The 20,465-nt window shown below is 48.3% G+C and overlaps 1 protein-coding gene across 1 annotated transcript in view; it reads right to left on the bottom strand.

The window, feature by feature from the left end:
* The window catches only part of LOC119450357 (oxidation resistance protein 1-like), a 57,120-nt gene extending 45,714 nt beyond the window's left edge, over positions 1-11,406 (bottom strand). The window contains 2 exon segments of the mRNA XM_037713787.2: positions 2,918-3,320; positions 11,198-11,406. Of these exon segments, the coding sequence (XP_037569715.1) occupies positions 2,918-3,320; positions 11,198-11,340 (546 nt within the window). The 5' untranslated portion in view covers positions 11,341-11,406.
* Positions 11,407-20,465: the final 9,059 nt, after the last annotated feature.

The raw sequence follows: 20,465 nt of genomic DNA, 5'->3' as shown, positions 1-20,465 counted from the left end.
AAAAAAAAATTTTTTTTTTTTGAAAAGTAAGAACGCCGAACGGTATACGAACCAGCAATGAATATAGCTGCAATATGTTGCCTGCATTGTAACCCGCGAACTATAGCAGCGTCAGCGGAGATGAAAGCAGCTCTCTCAGGCATGCTTCCAGCCTGTATATCGTGCGCAAGAAACGGAGAGAGAGGCCGCGAGAAGCTGCTGCGGCGCCTGTGTAAGCAATCAATGCCCATTAAGGGATCGCAGCGGACAGGTTTTAGGAGTGCGCTGCCCGAGTCCCCCATAAGACAGAGCTCAGCGGCTCGATATCTCCGATGGTATTTGCCTATTCACCGGAGGATACATACACGCTGCGAGTGAAGACATTTCCGCGTTCACAGGAAGGACCACGCGCACGGATACTCGAGGATGGGCCCACGGGAGACTTAAATCCATTCGGCGCACGCTGCAAACATGCGTACATCGATAATCACACGACCGCAATAAATCGGTCGTATACTTCGGAGCAGCCAGTTTCAAACATTAAATCGGTAGCGAGTCGGGTCTCTCGGAAGCAGTCTGTCTTCGCCAAAGCATGAAGCTCCGAACCGCATCAAGGCAGACACAGCGTCCGTCACATTATTCACGAACGACTCGAGCAGGAACCCGGCGCACCGACATCTCAAGTACAAAGAGCTTGAAATCGCATATAGAGCACGTGCTCCTCTGTCCAGCATGCATCCACCAAGAAGCTGCTATAGCTTACACTTCTATATGGTCCCAGCTTTTTGAACTTTATCAGTAACACTCGACGGGCATACGACAATGTCCCTCATCGCTTCAATGGCTTTAGCTTTGAGACATTTCTTGCGCTTCGTTTATTACTTAGCAGCGCTCGGTGCATATCGTTGAATTCATACTATACTATACATAGACAAAAAAATAGAATAAGATCTCAACAAGTGCTTCATTCAACGCGAGTCATATAGCTTTCTAGGACAACGCTTCCTTCCTATCCCCTGCCCTAGTTAAATAGTTGTGCCATATTCGCTTTTGTTAACAAAGTAGAGAACCCTTCTCTCTTATGTGCATCAGACGACCTCCAGGGAAAAAAAAAAACATTTCTAATATCGCGCAATAGTAACGACTTTAAAGCTCGCTATTTAGACATGCAAATGGTACAAGGACAGGGAAAGGCACAGTTCGCACGCGCTCTCGACTGCGCATGCGAAAAGCGGGTGATCTAGCTGCGCGCGCCAGGCAACGCACGCGTGGCTGCCTTGCGAACGTTCCCAGCTGCGCACACCTGCGGCCTGGCACGCAACGGCTTTATCGCCTGCACACCTACGGCCACAGCGCGCGGCCCGCCGACCCTGTTTGTGGCGGCGCAGGAAGAGAAGGCACCGCGTGCTAAAGGGAGCGCGGGCCACTTGCCGATCGACCAGCAGATGCGCACACGCCGGTCCGACAACGTCCTTCCCTTGTAATGTTTAATGCGGCCGAGTTCCGCCAGCTCGGGCAACTATACCCCTGCTTGTGACATAGTCGATCAGACTGGGTGGGGGCAACGCCCGGACATTCTAAGAGGGGTAAAACAAAAATCATACAAGAAAACTCGGGACTTTTTGTCCAGCAACATCCAGGACATGCACGTGTTTCCTGCTGTCCCTGACCGCTCTTTCTGCGTCTTTCCAACAACGCACGGTTGACTTTATTCTCGCAGGGAAGTAGAATGCCTGAACCAACAATTTACCGCTGAATTGACGAACACCCGTTTACCCACGAACTTCGACTTCAGAAAGAACGCCTGCTAGTTTTATGTATCGAAGCCTCCCTATAACTAAATAACGGACACGCGGAACTCTCCGCGCGGTAAGAAGGGTTTGCTGACCGCTGCGCTTTCCCTAGAGAAACAGAGCAGGAATACAACGAAGACAGAGTAGGCGCGGAGAAGACACACATAGCCGTCGTCTTTTTGCCTCACTTTGCCTTCTTCGTATAGCCCTTCACTGTTACCCTGTGGCAATGAACAAAGCCCAACTCGAAACGCCGCTAAAGACCACGCATATTGCGAGCGTACTTCAAAATCATGTGTCCCGTGTAGGGTTCCGCCTCAGTGCCCACACCAGCGGTGGAAACCATCCTCCGAAAGTCAAGGGCTGAGGGTGCCCATCATGGGTGAGGGCGATCGCTAAAATGCCGTAAGACCGGGAGGAGGAGGTGCCAAGAAGGTGCCAGAAAGTTGTCAAGTCCCCTTTGCCTTCTCGTCCCATGTGAAGCTAGACTATTCTATATGCCTAACTCGAATGAGATTATAAGCATGAAATAGTATTTAAAAAGCATGTGAAGCTTTACGCGAGAAGATCCGCAGGAGTGGTATATATACAAGATTCCCCTATCGCGAAGGGAGAGGCCGCTGCTTGAATGAAAGGGCCAGGGAACATGCAAAAAAAAAAAAAAAATACAGCTGCGCTATCCTGGACACTGCAGCCACTAATCATGAGAGTCGCAATTCCAGGAGACTAAGATTATGGACAAAAACAAAGGGAGAACTGCACGCGAGCCAACAGAAGCACATCCTATTAAGAGGTAAGGTTCAGACTGTATCACTGAAACTTCCGTTATTTTGTATGATTCGGGAATTAGCTTCTACAAGAGTTTAATTTCCCTATAAACATTCAGGTGACACGGACAGTCCAAATTCATCGCTGCATTCTGCGCACTTCGACTCCACTCGATCGCACTATAGCGATCAAATATCGCCCAACATGAGTCGTCCTTGACCCCGCCGACATCGGCTCAATGACTTTGCTAACCGGAGACGAAGACAGTGATCAGAGGATCGCGAAATTAAATTATTCCAGTTGCTTGGCCCACACCTTGCTTGAGACGGCGAAGGCGACGCCGTCATAGTACCGGGCAAGCACAGAAAAGCACCCACCACGTATTCGATGGCGCCCGGCGGCGGTTGGGTGGGCGTCCTGCTCAACTGCTTCCTGCCCGCGCCGGCGTCGGACGAAGCCGCCGTGGTGGTGGGCGGCGCCGAGTGGGGCGCCGGCGGCAGGGGAGGCGACGGCATGGCCCGGGCGGCGGCCGCACCGCCGGGCGACGTGGCGGTCGTCCGGCGGCCCGCCACCGAGGAGTGGCCCCCATGGAAGGAGGAAGGGTGGCGGTGCTGCTGCTGCTGCGTCGCGGCAGCCGCGGCCAGCGGCCCCAGGAGCGGCTCGAGGGGACCCCCGGAGGACCGGCCCCCGCGGCCCCCCGCGTCCTCCTTCTTGCTCGTGTCCAGCACAAGCTCCAAGGGGTTCACGTAGCCGTGGCAGTCCACAGACTGGGTCTTGTTGCTGCGACAGAGAAGAGCGGAGCGGCACCTTCAGCCACGAACGCTCATTATCTACGTGCGGAGACAGTGCGAAGACACGCACACACTGCGCAGTCGTAATGGGAGATTAGCAAAAGACAAGAGACGCAACGGCGCTATCGTTATATTATCACCACCATCAGCAGATGACCACTGAAGAAAAATGGAAGGTCTCTCGGCGACCTCCAATAACCCCGGCTTGTGCGCAAGCTGACACCGCCGTATACCAGCGAATTTCCTCATTTCATCGCACCATCTCTGTTGTCCTCGACTGCGCTTCCCTCCTCCCTTCGCCCCCCTTCTTTAATTAATAGACCACCGGTTACCCGTTGCACACGCTAAACAGCTTGTCCGACTCGATTAATTTTAATAGCAAATAAAGTGTGGGCTAGCCCCGTTTGTTCTCCAATCTCCCGCTGTAACGTTCCGCCTATGATTTTCGTTCCATCGTTCCCCCCCGTTGCAAGATTCTTAGCTTCTCAATTTTCTTCATAAACCTCCATGTTTCTGGCCCGATGTTATAACATAGCGGCAGAATAAATTAGTGTGCACTATTCTATTTACAGCACTATAGCGGTGCTATATAGTCCTACTCATGTTAGTTTACACAGATGATTCATAGCAAGCACACAAATTATTTAGTGCTGTCAAGCAAGAAGTGAACCATATTTAATGATAATGTGATAGAATGGTTAGACACAGAAACGTCACTGCTGACTGATTTCTTTTCCCAAACATTATTCCGAAATAAGGTGCCTATTAGAGCCATTTTACAAGGAGTTTAGGGACAGGACTGTCCCGACCACACACCATCGCTATAGCGTCTATACTGCGGGAAGCTCCCACCTGCAGCATGCTCCTTTTACGGGAGATAGGACCCGAGTACGGGCATACAGGGTGCCACGAGAACGTAAGGACTAGGACTTCCCGCCCTGCCCGCCATAACAGAGTAGAATGGCATCATGTAGTGGCCAAATCCTGTTCCCTATATCTAAAGTCATGGCCTCAGAGATCGGGCGGCGCGCGGTGACAGCGAACGCCGCAATATCTCGGACGCTACGCCGTAGTACAAGACGCCGTCAAGGCGACGGGACGGAACGATCGGACCCACTGCTCAGTTTTCCTTTCTCCTGATAAGTAATATGGATTCAGTATAGGCGCTACACGTTAACGCCCCTATATTGCACGTTCGTCGAAGGCGCCTCTACAGCGGCACACAATCGCCGTACAGTGCGCCGCGAATAAAACGTCCGTTCGCTCCGATGGCTTGAGCCGAAAGACTTCGGCTAACGGCTTTCGGGACGACTCAATTTACGAGCGCGGATGCGTCAACACAGCTTGCTTCTTGAACGCCAGCCGAACACTGCGGCGTTAGAGCCGCAATAAACGGACAGCTAAACGGGTCACGCAGAGTCGCGGACGTCTGAGCAACAAGTGAAACGAATAATGACTGATTAGTGCGAAGGCTGAGACCTCCCGTTGCTCCGTCGGAGCCTGTCACCGCGTTAAGCGTCGCCGCTACAATTGGCTACCGATTGCACCGTTGTGCAATTGAGAAACGCGCCACGTTAGCCCCCTCGGTGAGTCATACAGCCTCGTTATCTCTCGGCCCCAAGAGAAAAGTGATAGCTCTATACTAAGGAAAGCACGACGCAGGTAGTCTGAGTCATAGGTCGAACGAGTGGATGATTTCGGGGACGTTGCACGAAAGAAGCGCACATTTTGAGAGCGTGTGCTGAGTAATACGGTTCGGCAGACCATCTATACGCCCCTGGACGAAGGGTCCGACAAACTCCTCAGATTTACCCGTCGACGCTGCAATGAAACAGGCGCTGTGCGATCTGTCGGCGGTTTGGCTCAAGCACGGTATACTCTTTCAAGAGTATACGTACATCACCCCCTTGTAGCAGTCCCCAAATGGAACAACTTCAACTCTCAGCAAGATAGCGTCTTCGGTCCCCGAGTACCCAATTGTGTGCCACTGCTGCACATTGCCTTCAACCCTTTTCAATATTACCTCGGAAGCGATATTAAAATTAAAATGTTCATACACGGTTGAACGTATGCGGAACTGAATAGAAGTGGTTAAATCATTCTTGCAGTCAGCCTACGTGAAAATTGACACTAATATGATATAGACCGTTCTGACGCCGCAGATGACAAGTACCCGCCAAATCCTTTCTAACAACGCGAGTTGACATGAAAAGTCTGTTGTGTCTATATACACGACAAGAAAGTGAGACGGTCACTTTCTCCAAGTATACGTGACGATGTCGACTGCAGCATCTAACCGTGGTATTTATAAAGAAAAATGATTTCTGTGCGTTCCGTATAGCATGCCAGTTAAAACCGACCTAAGCGATTATGTACGTCAGCTATATCTTCTATATCTATAGACGTCATAAATGACGTCTATAGACTTCTCATAACGCAACTTGAGACCCACTCTAATCGAGTCGCTGTCTGTACACGCCAAATAACATCGTCTCGCATATTTTGCAGCCGTCACCGAGCGCGCACATGTCATAATTTTCGCGCAGTATTTGATGACGAGAGCCCGGACCGCCCGTGAAATTGAAAACGCCTGGCGTTGGCCTGTAGTCGGAATCAGCAGTCAACCGCTTTGAAAGTTCATCGCCAACTAGCTTGGACCGAATGCTTATTGCAGACCACTGCAACGTGAATTTGTTAAAACACATATCGACGACGACTTCCCGATCAGGGATATTAATCAAGTCCTATATATATGCCCGACAGAGCTAGATGGCTCAAGGTTATCGATCCAGCCAGACAGCACAAATGGAGTCGCCTTTCTGAATATACCACGGTCTCGATGACAATATGACGATGGAACGCAAAACTTCCGAGCGTAACCGACGTTTTGAGCTATCCATGATGGCAAGCCCTTGCTCAGTTGAAAACGAAGCCATAGCCCACTTCTCCAGTGGATATATTTTTCCAGCAACGGGAAGCGAAACAAAGCATTCTTTCCCACGTCATTCATGCTTCAAAAAGCTTCACTACATATAGCAGACACACAACGAGACGTACGCAGAAAGAAGGCTCCTCAAGCGGTTCAGCTAGCGCACTACAGTGATCACGTACACAGTAACGCCGGTGAAACCAATTCATGACTTCACACGCTATACGCGCACAAAGAGCAGTCGTTCACAATTTCGCAGCAACGCACTCCCGCTTCCCCCGACACACCCGCCACGTACATTTAACGTGCGCACGCACAAACTACACACGTATACACCTGAGCAGCAAGAACTGAATAAACGCTCGGGGCACGAGCGAAACATGCCCAATGGCCACTCAAGTTCGCGCTGCCGTGGCTGCTCGGAAATCGTTTTCCCCCAGTGCACGCGCGGTTAACCAGCAAAGCCGCCGCATGCGCGAATCTATCCCGACAGAGAAAAAAAAAAAAAAAAAAGCATTCGCGCCGGCCGCGTTTCGCAAGACTCCTGTGTATAGGATAGGGCCGAGGGTGGATGAAGCGACGACATAAGACAAAAAGAAAAAGGGGGGACGCTGCGACAAGGGGGGGGGGGGGGGGGGGGGGCAACGAATGAAGGTCGGAATGAAGGTTGGGCGTGTTATATAGTTACGCGAGAGCGTACACACAACACCGACACGCGCGCCCATGCACAGCCGAGCGAGAGCAAGCAAACGGTCCACGACATGCGTATACGCCAAGTGCATGCTCGCGGAGTGAGCGCTTAATGGTGCGAGATAATTGCTAGCACGCTCTCTTAAAACCCGCGAATGCACACACATACCCACACGAGGCGCCAAATGCAGAGGTTAGCTAGCAGATGTTAAAGAACTCGCCCACGCGCGAGAATTAAGTGCGCCCCATGGTTTGTCCCGGCATATTTGCCCGCGGCACGGATAAGCAAAACGAACTGAACACGCGCAACATTTGCATGCCGATCCCGTGCGGAACGCCTATATACGCAGCGGACGCCGGCATGCGACGCAGTGGGGTTGGTCACTTCATGCAGTGTGTTCCCTATGGCGCTCCGAAGAAGTGCGTATATAAGAATGGCATTGAACTGAAACTTTCGCTGAAGCTTTCCGGCTTTTAGCACAGAGCGTTCTTTAGCACAGAAAGTTACTGATCGTACCACCCAAGGCGCGTGTGTTCGGCCATGACTGCAGAAAGAGAACTGCCATGCTTGTCTGTATATATATATATATATATATATATATATATATATATATATATATATATATATATATATATATATATATATACAATGTTGCTTGGAGCGGCACGAAAAGGTTATCCGCCCCACACCGCCGCCACGCGCGCACCTATTACCACTACCGAATGCTATCAACAACGGCGGAGCCTAAAGATGGAACTAAAATTGTCTACAGATATACATACGCCGCACACAAAAGAGGGGCGAATACTGGGATGTAACGGATAAAGCACGAGCATAACATGTCTACGCGGAGCTTTGTGGTTGACAGTCACCCCACCTCTACGATCGCACTCAAGACAGTGTGCTGTTATGAGTGTGCGTTTGCATTCGTACACTGCGCTGTGCTTATTGAAAGAAGTAAAGCATGGACGGTGCCGGTGTAGTAACCGCAGTAATGTGGAGTTCACCACTCCACATTACTGCGTCAACATATCGAAGTGAGGCAGCACTTCGAGCAAGCTTTCTCTCTTTTACAGAATACTTGTTTCTATATCCAACGAGGTCGGTTTCACCAACTCAATGCGTGCGGCGAACCTCCGTACTTAGTACATGCCCGTTCGCCTATTCGATCACTCTAACGAGCCCATGATGTATACGACATGCTTATCGAGTGAAGAAACCATTCGGGGCCTCATTTCGACGAAAATACGAAAAAAAAAAGAAAAAAAAATCTTGAAAAACTGGTTTCTGATTCACACTATAGGCCGACACGACACCGATTTTGGTCTGCCGACTGTTTGCGACAGCGTTTTCCTTCCTTTAAACCATTGACCACAGCGTTTTCCGTCCTGTAAACTGCTGTCGCCAACAGTCGGCAGACCAAAATTGGTGTCCTGTCAGTCCAGTGCGAATGAGCCTTAAGTGTACATGGCACATGATCACGCGGCCAATAACTGCTGTACACGCACCGACAAATACTTCTGAGAGAAATCGGGAGCTCCCAGGAAATTGGAAACTTTCGGGCCGTCACGAGAAAAAGCTCCGCACGTTCGCTACTATTAACCAATCAACCCTTCAGCGGCACCCCGCAACGACAGTCAATTAAGAGAATAACGAGGAATTAAAATAGAAGGGAATGGCATAGGACACCGTGAAATGCCGGTAAATAAACGTGCAAACCCGATTAAACACTTCTGAAGCTTCTGAAACGCGGCCAAGCATGCAGGGCCAACTATAGTGCAACCTGATAAATATTCGACGGAGGCACGGCAAACGGAAACTATACAGAAGGACATTTACTGCTTCGAATACGACATCACACGCCAGCACAGGGGGGGGGGGGGGGGGGGGGGGGCAGCCCTTCAGTTTTTCCTGGAAAATGCGACAGCGCCTATACAGCTGGTTGCATCTGGCAGTTACAAACAGGAAGTTGATTGTCATGCGCCAAACGCGCATATATTACAAATCCAAGTTATGTATATACGTACGCCACACTGCATGCCGCGCTCGCAAAACCGCACGCGCGCACATTTGTCTCGCAGACGCAGCAGTAAAGCGCCATCCTATAAACCACGAGGCACGCAAGTGTACGCACCGTTCCGGACGAAACGCTCCAGTATATAACACTCGCACACGATTACGTGTATACGGAGAGAGTACTTGCAACAACGCGGCGAAACATGGCAATATCGATCGCCGTTGCAATTCCTACTCGCCTGCTTTCTTTCCTCGATCGCACGTGGCGCGTCAAAAACGAATCGCAAACTTCCGCAAACGCCGCGAGAGCCGTCAGGATGTTCGTTCCGCCACCTGCGCCTCAATCGCGCGTCGGGCGCGCGCGTCGATGCAGCGTCAGCGCAGACTCAATACAGTTTTCTTTCTTTTAAACAAGAACAACCGGCGAGCGAGGGAGGGAGGGACTGACAGCCGAACGCGAACGGAATGCTCAGGCATCTAGCAACACGTATACGCACAAAGTCGGCACAGAAGCGGGATATGGAAAGGCGCGCGGCAATCGATAACACGCTCGTTTCTTAACCAGCCCGCGCGGCCCGTGCGGTTCATTTTTCATCCCGCTAGCGAAAAAGAGCACGAATGTTTTAGGGATGTCAGCGTTCTGAAGTTGCTCCCAACTTCGCGAGCTCACATATAGCTTCGCTTTTTCTTTCTTCGAGCAAGATACAACTGCGATTTGCCGCTGAGGCACAAGTCGCGAGCTGTATAAGCGCGCGGAACGTGCGCAGTGATATATGGCGCGGCATGACGCGAGCGCATGCTAAGCGGCACAGGTTGCAGTTAAAATTAGTACTCCCGCAACGTCGCACACGTCAGCTATAATTACGCAGGTCAATTATGACTAAGGCACGCCAGGTATAACTCGAAGTATATTTAATAAAAGAAACACGAGCTACACGTATATACCGAGGGCGCAGTGACCCCTGTCAAATCGCGCTCGTATTAACTATAACTCACAGCTTTATGTTCAATCCACATGGCTGTCTGAACACGATTAGGTTTTCCTAGACCAATTGGTACTGGTCGTGCAAATTTCAAGCATCATTCAAAGCGCATCGTCTACACAACATGCACGTCAGTCATACAAGAAGATAATTATAAAAATACAAAAACCCGCAATAATTGCCACAGCTGCTGCTACTGCATATAGCCCATGGGAACCGTAAATTTATTAGATGGATCTAAACCACTGCCACGAAGTTGCGCGGAGATGACGCATCCGTATACAGTATATGAAACAGCATTGTCGGGTGGACAAGAAGCGGAGCACAGGATCAGCGGTCGAGCGGTTTGTATACAAGAGAGCCCACATTCGATGAACTATACACATAGAAGACACACGACGCTTTCTTTGCATACAAGACGCGATGTACTGTGGTCTATAGTCTCGTGCATAATTCGTACAAGCAGTGCTTGAATAAGGCACAAGCGACACCGTGAAGACGAGCGATGAAAGAGCGGGGAAGACTCGATCACTGCACGCGGGTGCTAACACGCAACGACAAGATTACGCACGCACGCGCATACTGAGCTTAAAACGATTCTCGTTGAGATTGTATTTCTGCACATATTATAATCCGGAAATACATGCATTGAGTGTCGGCGTAGCCTGTACGTGACGTCGTGACACGGCACGAACACTTTGCGAGTGATCCATATTACCGCTACCATATGTTGCTGTAAATAAGACTGCAGTAAGGCGTAGATTTTCGCTTCGTCTTGTCAGGCATGCATTGCATGTACTCCAAAATGGCGTTCACTACGACGTCTGTGTAAGCCATGCCTGAAAGTATATACGTAAAGACGAGCATCTGTGCTGTACGTACTAAGAAAAAAATAAAGAAGAAAAAAGGAAAGAAAAGAAAAAAAAAGCAGCAAACCATCATGAACCAACTCGCACTCTGGTGCGAGTTGGTTCATGATCTTGAAGCAAACTTTGACCGCAGCGCGAAGAAAACCAGACGAAAGACGAGGAACACGAAGTAGGCAGCGCTAGTCTGCGCTTCGTGTTCCTCGTCTTTCGTCTGTTTTCTTCGCGCTCGTCAAAGTTTGCATCAAAAACAGCAGACCACTTTTTTTTTTTTTTTTTTTTTTTGCAACCGCAGTGGTTGCAGAAAGAAAAAGCCCGAAAACGAGCTATACATTAAGTATACGCGTGAATAAATGCGCTCTCGACGTGGCCGCCGGTTACCTGCTAGCTCGGCGGATCGACCTGAGCCTCGACCGCGATCGGTGCCACGAAGAGGCGAGAACCACGAGGACTCGGCGAGTGACGGCACGCCACAGGTTGCGCGGCGCCCTCGTCGTCGACGACGGCGGCGGCGAGGCCGCCATTGCTGGCCACCGTGACACGCGGGGCGTCCGCTAGCAGCGCTCAACGCCAGCACGAACGCAGCTCCGACACGGCGACACACACGGACACACACGCGTGGTACGTAGTACAGTGTGGCTGCCGACGAGGACGCTTCCTCCTCCCGTTGATCTCGGTCAACAGCGACAACAACGGCGAACAAAGAACCGCGGCGTGTACGATTCGCCGGACACACAAAAGCTTCCACGCGAGTATACGGCGATTCGAATGCGAGAGATTACACGGCGAGATTAAAATAAGAAAAGAGGAGGAGAGAAAAACGAATATAAAGGTATGGGCAGGGACTGACCCATCGGGGTTACCTATATGCCCAACGACAGGCTTTATAAGGCAGACTGAAAACAGTTCGGCGTGTATACCGTTGCAGGCGCGTGACGCGATGTTGGACCGCGTGCGCGACCAAGACGGGCCGGTGCGTACGGAATGCTACAAACTGCCGTACTGGCCGTGTCACGTGACGTGACGTCGTCTAGCTTGGCTGACGATCCCTTAACGAACCTTGCTTTACGAAAAAAAAAAAGAAAAAAGATCAATGCTCCAAGTGTTGGCCGCTTGTCTATTGATAGCTTTCACGTGACGTCACGCACCCACCTTATCACCGTGTCGGTGCACCAACATGGCGGCTACCATGACGACAGTGCAAGCCATCTATACGCGGCGATGACGTCACAGCTAAAAGCGCGCGGGTCTCATGGCATCCGAGGGAAATATTTCTCGGAGCATTGCTTTGTATTTTAGAGGAATGAGTATCCGTGTTCAGGTGGACATTCCTTTCAGGGCATAAACGGTACTCGTGAGAACATTTTATCAGGAAACGGAAAGCAAGTCATGCTAGCCTCTGAAGTTTCGTGAAGCTCTGTGCCACAGACACCCGCACACGTAAGTATACGCGCGCGCAAGTCCAGCGATCAACCCAAGACGGATGCTGAAGCTCTATGCAGTCTGATGCAGTCGGACGAACAAAACCTGAAAGTTCGCTCAGGCCAAACCGCATCGCTATACGAGCAAAAATGGAGCAATAATTTATTGTTCATTAAATAGGTAAAGCTGAAAGAGATAGGAAGAAGAGTTCTATACTGGCCGCACTGTAAATGTGTAGTTACAGCGGCTGGCAACTGAACGGCGGCCAGTATAGGGAGGGGGGATTCATGAAAGGGCAGGAAATTAGAATAGTTGAGAAGAAAAGGGTTACTTACATCTGTACACAGATCGGGTCTAAAAGCAAAAAGGAAGCCGTTAACGAAGGCGAAGTTTAAGGAACACATGTACAATTTAGGTCATTTTTGTAATTATATGTATTTGTAACCAATTTTACGCGGTAGTTACTAGCTATTCTTTAACTAATTACTTTTTCCATCCGCCCGTTGTACACTTTTCGTTGGTGCACAGATGATGAGCACTTAGTTTACTGCATTTCATTGTAGTTAACTATTGCGTAACCTTCGCTTTGTGAGCTGGGTATAGATTGTATGGAAAGAATTATAATATTTAGATTTGACGATAATATCACTGAATCAAAAAGACACCTTTTCTGCGAGTTATGTTTTGCTATAGACGAATGTACAGTTCATTAGCTTTACAACACCGTATGACTCGCGGAGTGTATATTTTGTTGCCCAGTGTATGATGAAAGAAACAAAGAAGGAAGGAAAGAAGGAACGAAGGAATCGAAAGAAAGAAGGAAAGAAAGGAAAGAAGGAAGTAAATAAATAAAGAAAGAAAGAAATGGCGAGCCTCGCGGGGTGGCTTTAAATATATGGTTGCGTAAGTATGCCGATTCTTATGCGTTGCATATCGCCTGGTGAGCAATTAATTTTGAAACACACTTTACACCACTGATCAGTGCATTGTGTCTTATACTGGTGCGCTGGATTCACGAAGCGTAACCAATGACACCGGAAAAAAAGTGGTAACAGTGTTACACAACGTCCGGCCGCGTACTGCTCCTATAGGACGCGAGGTGGAGCCGACGCTCTCAGACATAACCGTTAGTTTAGGTGGCAAGCGATCAGCGACAATCAACCACTTTCAAATACTATAACGTGCGCGCAGGCCTTCGGGTATACTCTATCGAACGAGATACACGACCGACACGAAGACGGGCGAATTCGCCGGAGCTTTTGAGATTCGTTGGCAGCTCAGGAAATACGATGCAACAGTACGAGGAGCGCAGCGTCCCGGATCCACTGCAGCTGCAGATCACGTAACGTCGCTCCAACTGTCTGCGGCCCAGCTGGCGCGCACACTGCAAGGCGCATTCCAGTCTGCTGCGTCAGTACGTGCTCCGTTCAAGCCAGAGAGGTGACGACGACACGATAGCGCTCGTTCAATTTGCCACTCGCTAAACAAATATTTAGTGCCTCCGCACTTCGACTATACTTGTATCACAATTTCATTATCACCTAAACTTCACCAAGGGCGATATAATGTATCCCCATACGTACGCTACTTAATATCTTATTTTTGTTTTTATGAATAACTTTTTGTAGGGGAGTCGTTTACAACGATGTTTTGCAATTGCTTCGTTCCAGCTTGACAGGACTGCACGGTCTTGCTAATTGTACTGCAATACCGATTTTATTTAATAAACCGCACTTGCTGTACAACCAAAGAACACAATATTCTCTCATATGATCACATAGGTTGCGTATGCGATCTCACTGTAAGCATATAACACTACTCGATAAGTACATTATGAGACATATGACTTATAGGTATATGCGACGGCGGAGCATATAGACCACGTGCTCACGTCGTGCATAGTATATACGTATACACATGAACAGCCTCCCGCATTTTTATCTATATCGCGCGAGCGTCCATCACGCGTCATTTTCGCGCCCTTAAGCGGCGATAATCAGCGAGACCGGCAGAAGTACTTTCAATTGCACCAAGCACTCCCCTGTGCAAGAGTCGTCTAAAGCGATGTTCCCTTCAGGCCGACGTACGACCATATTTTAGTGTTCTCGCGCGATATAGCTAAAAATGCGGGAGGCTGTACATATACGTCGTTCAAAGCCAAGGCCAATCACGGTACATTTCAGGCGAAAACAATGCTCTCGACTGAGGCAAATAAGGCGCCGATAAGCGAGCTGGCGCGCCGCGACCACGTAACAGTCGACTGACAAAACTGATTCGGTGCGGTGAGAAGAGATTGTTACTTGTTCCTAGAAGGCGCGCTTGATCACTGCGTGTCTGTCCTCCAGTTCGGTTAGGCTACTCGATTAGGCGAATACTATCTGGCGCCGGCTCGTCGACGAGTGGGTTGCTATACGCGAAAACGGGCACCAGGCGAGGAAAAAACAGATCGACAAGTTCAAGTTGTTTTGACCACTGCAGTCGCCGTTCCCAAGAAGCGCGCTTTAACTGATGCTAAAGTATACCCACTATCTGCATACGCCGCAGCTCATTGTAACCTTCGCGAAGTTCGCCTTGTAGATTAAAAGGGGGCGCCCTACAACAACCTTGATCGGAGCTGCAGTGTCCTATTAGTTACCTGCATGTATCCTATATACGGGTAACCCAGCAGCCGTGACTGTGTCTGCTCAGCAAAAGGTCGCGAGTTCAACCTTGTGGAGCTCGGGTAAGAAAGATATGCTCGTTGTGTCGAGATTCCTAGACGATCGAAGAATCCTATAGACTATACAGTTTTATCGTAGCGCTGCCGAATATACGGGAAGGCGCAGACCCGAGGAGCAGCGATGGTGTCGACCTCTTGCGACGCCGTATCCGAACAAGGCGCGCAGAACTCTCACTGCAAACAACCGACTGAGTTACACTTGTCGGCAAGCGTAAACGTGGCAGCAAATACATAATTATGACGACTGTATTTTTAACATCTTTTCTATTTTTCGAGGTAAGAGTAATGCCGCACAGGGGCGCTTCTAGAGCATCTTCCGTTTATCACAGGTACACGAGATGTCGCCGTAATCGATGGTGTTCCCGGATACCTATTCCGGAACACATCTATATACGTTACGCTATGAAGTACTTTTTTTTTTTTTTTACTCGCAGCGCCCATCCACTACATGGCGTCACTCACAGTCACCGTTTCTAGATGCTCATAGCCCATGCAGATGTGCAACCTTAATTGGGACGTTTAAACTTAGTCAATTATTACGTCCCTCTCATGTCGACGCAAGCGTTATGGAATGGCGCCGTAATTTACGCTCCTCTGCATGCCCCCGTGTATACGACTCCCGCAGACTGGAACCGAAGGGAGCTATAGTGTGGTGGTTCCTATGTATAAACAGCAGTAAAACAGTAAAAACGTTCCTCGGCGGCGCAACAAGATAGGGCATACGCAAAAGATTGCGCGGATGCGCAAATTGCCCGAACGACAGCACGAAGCTTTCGGTAAAAGCCGCCTCCGCGGTATTCCGAAAATGTAATCCACCAATCTGTATAACTGAACACTTCCCATCGGGGTCTCAAAGGTGCGAGCGAAGCGTGCGTTACACTGCTGCCGATGTGTTGTATGTATAGTCGAAAACAGTGTGCGTTTCGCGCCACGGCCTTCAAACACCACGCATATAGGACGCGTATGCCAGGACCATGGAGACTCTTAACGAGCTCGCTTCGTCAGAGCACTGAGGACTCTGAGGAGGCACGACATCGACCAGCTTCCGCACAACTTCCTCGCTGTCCCGGAACTGTCACCGCACCCACTCGGTTTCAGAGATGCAGCCAGAGAGAGTTTAACACAATAGACGAAAAGAGAGAGAAGGAAATAACAGACAATGACGCAGCGCTCTCTGAAGATCAAATCTTTCGAGCCTCTCACCTTCATTAAGCGGATAGCCTGGCTGCATACCATAAATGTTTCCTCACTTGTGGTACCTTGACCTGGTACGTTCTCGAGCTCTAAGAGAACTCGAAAGGGTCTGGTCACGTAATATTTAACAAAGAAATCCGCAAGTGCGATATGCAAAGAAAGAAAGAAAGAAAGAAAGAAAGAAAGAAAGAAAGAAAGAAAGAAAGAAAGAAAGAAAGAAAGAAAGAAAGAAAGAAAGAAAGAATATTCGGTTGAATAGCAGCGCTTCTTAGTCGAGATACGATTCTCAATTTACGCACAACTCTCGCTGGCACCCAGCAATACGGGAATCGGAGCGCCAGGAAGCCGCTTGGCTGGATGGGCGGCGTTGCGGTAGTAAAGCATCACAACAAATATTCCGCGCGGGCGCGCTGAAATCGGCGGCGCGCATAACGCTTGCGTCCGATGTCTCCACATCGCGCGGCCGACGCGAAAGCGCTACTATGTTCGATTGCTCAAACGAAGTTACGAAGCTACCGACGGCGGATGACAGAGCTGCGTAACTTTTTTGATGCGTCAGGCCGGGGCATGGAACCCAGCGGCAGTCGCGAGCCCGAACATTGCAAAAGCTAGAGGGTAAACTTAAAATACCGCAAGCACGCTTCTCTGCGCGCCATGAAGTCTCGCGAAAGAGCCAACTAACGAGGTCTCATTTATCATTATTTTATTTTTTATTACGACGAAGACTTGCCTTAAGGCATAATGTTTGGTATGCATTATTGTTTAATTGATAGCGCGGTATCAGATGCACGTTGCGTTGCTTCTTTTTAGGGCGAGAAGAAAGGGAACCGAGGGGCCCGATTTTTTATTAATCATATTTATATTAATGACATTCATTTGTGCATTAAATCACCCATTCAATTACGGCTATTCGCAGATGACTGCGTCATATACTCAACAATAAATACAAAGGAAGACCAAGTTCAGCTGAATCATTCATTACAATTAATTCATGCATGGTGTAAAAAGTGGGGAATGGCACTCAACGCCAAAAAAACTGTGAGCATAACTTTTACAAATAAGAAAACTCCGCTGAACTTTGCCTACACTCTTGACAATAAGGAAATTGGTAAAAGTAACCACGTGAAATATCTGGGCGTAACGCTAACGTCCAACCTAAGCTGGGAGTCCCACATTGATGCTGTGTGTTCTGGAGCACAAGGAAAATTGGCGTTTTTGAGGAGAAAGCTTCGTAATGCACCTCCTGCAACGAAGCTAACTGCCTATAAAACTCTTATAAGACCTGCCCTAGAATATGCAGACATCATTTGGGATCCGTATCAAAAATATCTGGTTAAGAAAATAGAACGGATTCAAAATTTGGCAGTTCGGTTCATTTTTTCAGATTATTCTAGGCATACTAGCGTAACAAATCTGCTGAACAAAGCCCAGCTTCCCTCACTCGCACGCCGCAGAATAACTTCCAAGCTAAAATTTTTGTATCTTCTTTATCATGGTCGTTTTAAAATTCCACGAGATGATTACCTCTTTGAACCTTTTAAACATTCTTCACGAACAAACCATAACAAAGTGCTTCGACAACCCATTAGTCACAACAATGCCCATAAATACTCTGTTTTCCCTCCTCTATTTCTTATTGGAATCGATTACCAGAAAGTGCTGTCAACTGTGAGACCGTGCAATCATTTACTGATCACATTCAGGATTTAGAATTTGTATGAATGATAAAACTCATGTGGTATTTGTTTCTGGAAAAGAGAAATCCAGCTGTTAATTCTTGTCTATATTACCTTTTGTTCCTTTGTCTTAACAATGTCGTGAGTGTTTTGTTCCCTTTATATATTTATGCCTGTCTGTGTGACCATGCTGTATGTAATACTCGAGTGTATTCTGTTGTACCACTCCTGCTTGGACCGCCAAGGTCTGCAGTATATTGAAATAAATAATAAATAAATAAATATCATAAAAGCCAACAAGCAATGACCTTGGTGTCATTGTTTGTTGGCTTCTTATGATATTCTTTTTAGGGCGCCATACAAGGAAAATTAATACTACCTATACATTTATTACGCGTGCATTCGAGCTGTATGATTAGCCGCTAAAATAGGTGAAAGTAGGGGATACCATCATGCTGCATGTCGTCAAGCCGTGTACATCATTTAGCAACACATAATATAAGTGTTCATAAAAGAAGCCTTTTAGTAACACAATTTGGCACATACTACTTTCAACTATAAGTGGTGTAATAAGGCTATCTCGAAAATGTCTGCAACGTGTTCTTGGTAGCCAAGACGAACGGTTTATTAACTTGACCATTAGCTTTTTTTTTTTTTCAACCTCGAGTTTCACTGAAACGTAAATCGATCACCTCGAACGCCTGCCCTAACGCATACTGGCTTTGAATAGCCGCCTTGCTCACAACATGACTCACTGACTATACGTATGAAAGCGCGGGTCAAAATGTCCTCACGAACAGAGTGAATGATGTGCGCTTCCTCGACGGCGTCGTAAAGGAAATAAGACGGATGTCGCGATGAGTGAGTCTCGCGTGACGACAGAGATATACGGCGACGCTCAGAGCACATACGCTATCGGGACCGGGAGTATATAGAAAGCGAAACGGAGGCTTACGGGACGCGAACACACTTCCATGAGATATATTACCCGCGCATACGTGACGCAGCATCCACGAGCAACCATTTGGTCGATGTTCGCTGGGCATTACGCATCACGTCGAAGCGCCGATCACACCAGTTGTTCAGAAACAGGGGAGCACATAATCGTGTGTTATGGTTTAAAAAAGGAAAAATAATAATAAATAAAAAAGAAAGAGAATTAGGTTCCGGTCCGATTGTACACGTAGCCGTAATGGCTGAGCAGAAAGAAAAACACAAAGTGCGTTCTTTTTATTTTATTTTTAAAATCTTTTCGCGAAGCGCGCAGCAGCTGCAGCCTCAAGCGCGCCCGCCGAGGAGAGAGGAAATAGCAGAAAGCATTTTTTTTTTTCCCTGCGAATAGACTACGGCACACTTCTGTGTAACATGCTGGGAAATTACAAAATTAGCAAATACGCCAATTACCAGCCAATGCAGCATCAGGCCACGAAAAGTGGGAATATTTGGTTTCATATTTATTAGTTATGACTCCATCCAAATAGTACAGAGGACAAGGCGTCTATATTAGCCCATCGGACTGCACAAGGAACACTCGGGACAGCGTTATCGTGACAGGGAAAGGGTCGTCTTTGAAACCTCCCCCTCCCCCCCCCCCCCCCTTTTTTTTTTTTTTTTGATAGTGTTGCGCGCTGCCACAATGACTGCATCCTCCTACTGAAAGTCGCCATCGTGGCAAAACGAACTCATATGAGCAATATTCATTTGATACACATGAAACAAGAATCATGAGTCCAAATGTAAAAAGAACAAAGAACTACGTAAGGTTGACACCTAACAACTCAGATAAAAAGCGGTCGATGCATCCAGTAGAAGAACCAAAAAGGGCATAACAAAGCATTTATTTCCCTAAGGCAATGCAATTATATGCTGCATACTCATGCACGAAAACATTAAATTCTCAAGTTTACTGCGTTTTAGAATCTGCACTGACAGCATTTAATAACACGCAGCATTGTACACTCTGCGCAGTCACTATATTTATGATGGACTGACAGTAAATACGTCAAAGTTACACATTTTCATTCCAAGGTGACGCATACTCTATTGAAAGATAGCCTGGATGATAGGGTGATGCTTCGTACAATTGTTGATGAGTACATAGTAATCACAGAATGAATAAATCGTGCTTTAGTGCACAGCCGGTGATGTCCGTTTTATTTGTTGTTAAAATTTACTGATCGGGGACTGAAAAAACACGCACAAGTTATTTATTGGATGATAAGTGGTTCTTGAGGGAAAGGGAAAGGTTGGCGCTATCTTCTGCAGCCCTTGAGGGAGCACGGCTCAGCGCCTTTATTGGCAGTAGGCACTGCGACGAAGAAAGAAAAATGTATTTCCTTCTCTCTCTGTCTCTGTGTGCGCGTGCGTGTGTGCGCGTATGTGTCCTTGCCTCTACGGGACATGACTGACGAGAACAAGTCGCGTAGCCTACACAAATGCGCAAAACGTGACTCAGGAGGGGCAAGTACATTTTACGCCCACTTTATTGTTCCAGCTGCTGCTGTAATCACATTTGCGCATCACCCGTCTAGGCCTGCGTCCTCTGGACCTGGAAGGGTCACTTACGGCTGCCTTAACGTCAGTCATCCTTCAGTGCATAAAGACGCGACCACGCACTCTTACACGTAGCTGCTCACCA

Source organism: Dermacentor silvarum, chromosome 4, assembly GCF_013339745.2.
Source record: "Dermacentor silvarum isolate Dsil-2018 chromosome 4, BIME_Dsil_1.4, whole genome shotgun sequence".
In the NCBI taxonomy this organism is placed as follows: Eukaryota; Metazoa; Arthropoda; class Arachnida; order Ixodida; family Ixodidae; genus Dermacentor; species Dermacentor silvarum.
The sequence above is the reverse complement of the archived record's forward strand: the minus strand, read 5'-3'. Positions and strand labels throughout refer to the sequence as shown.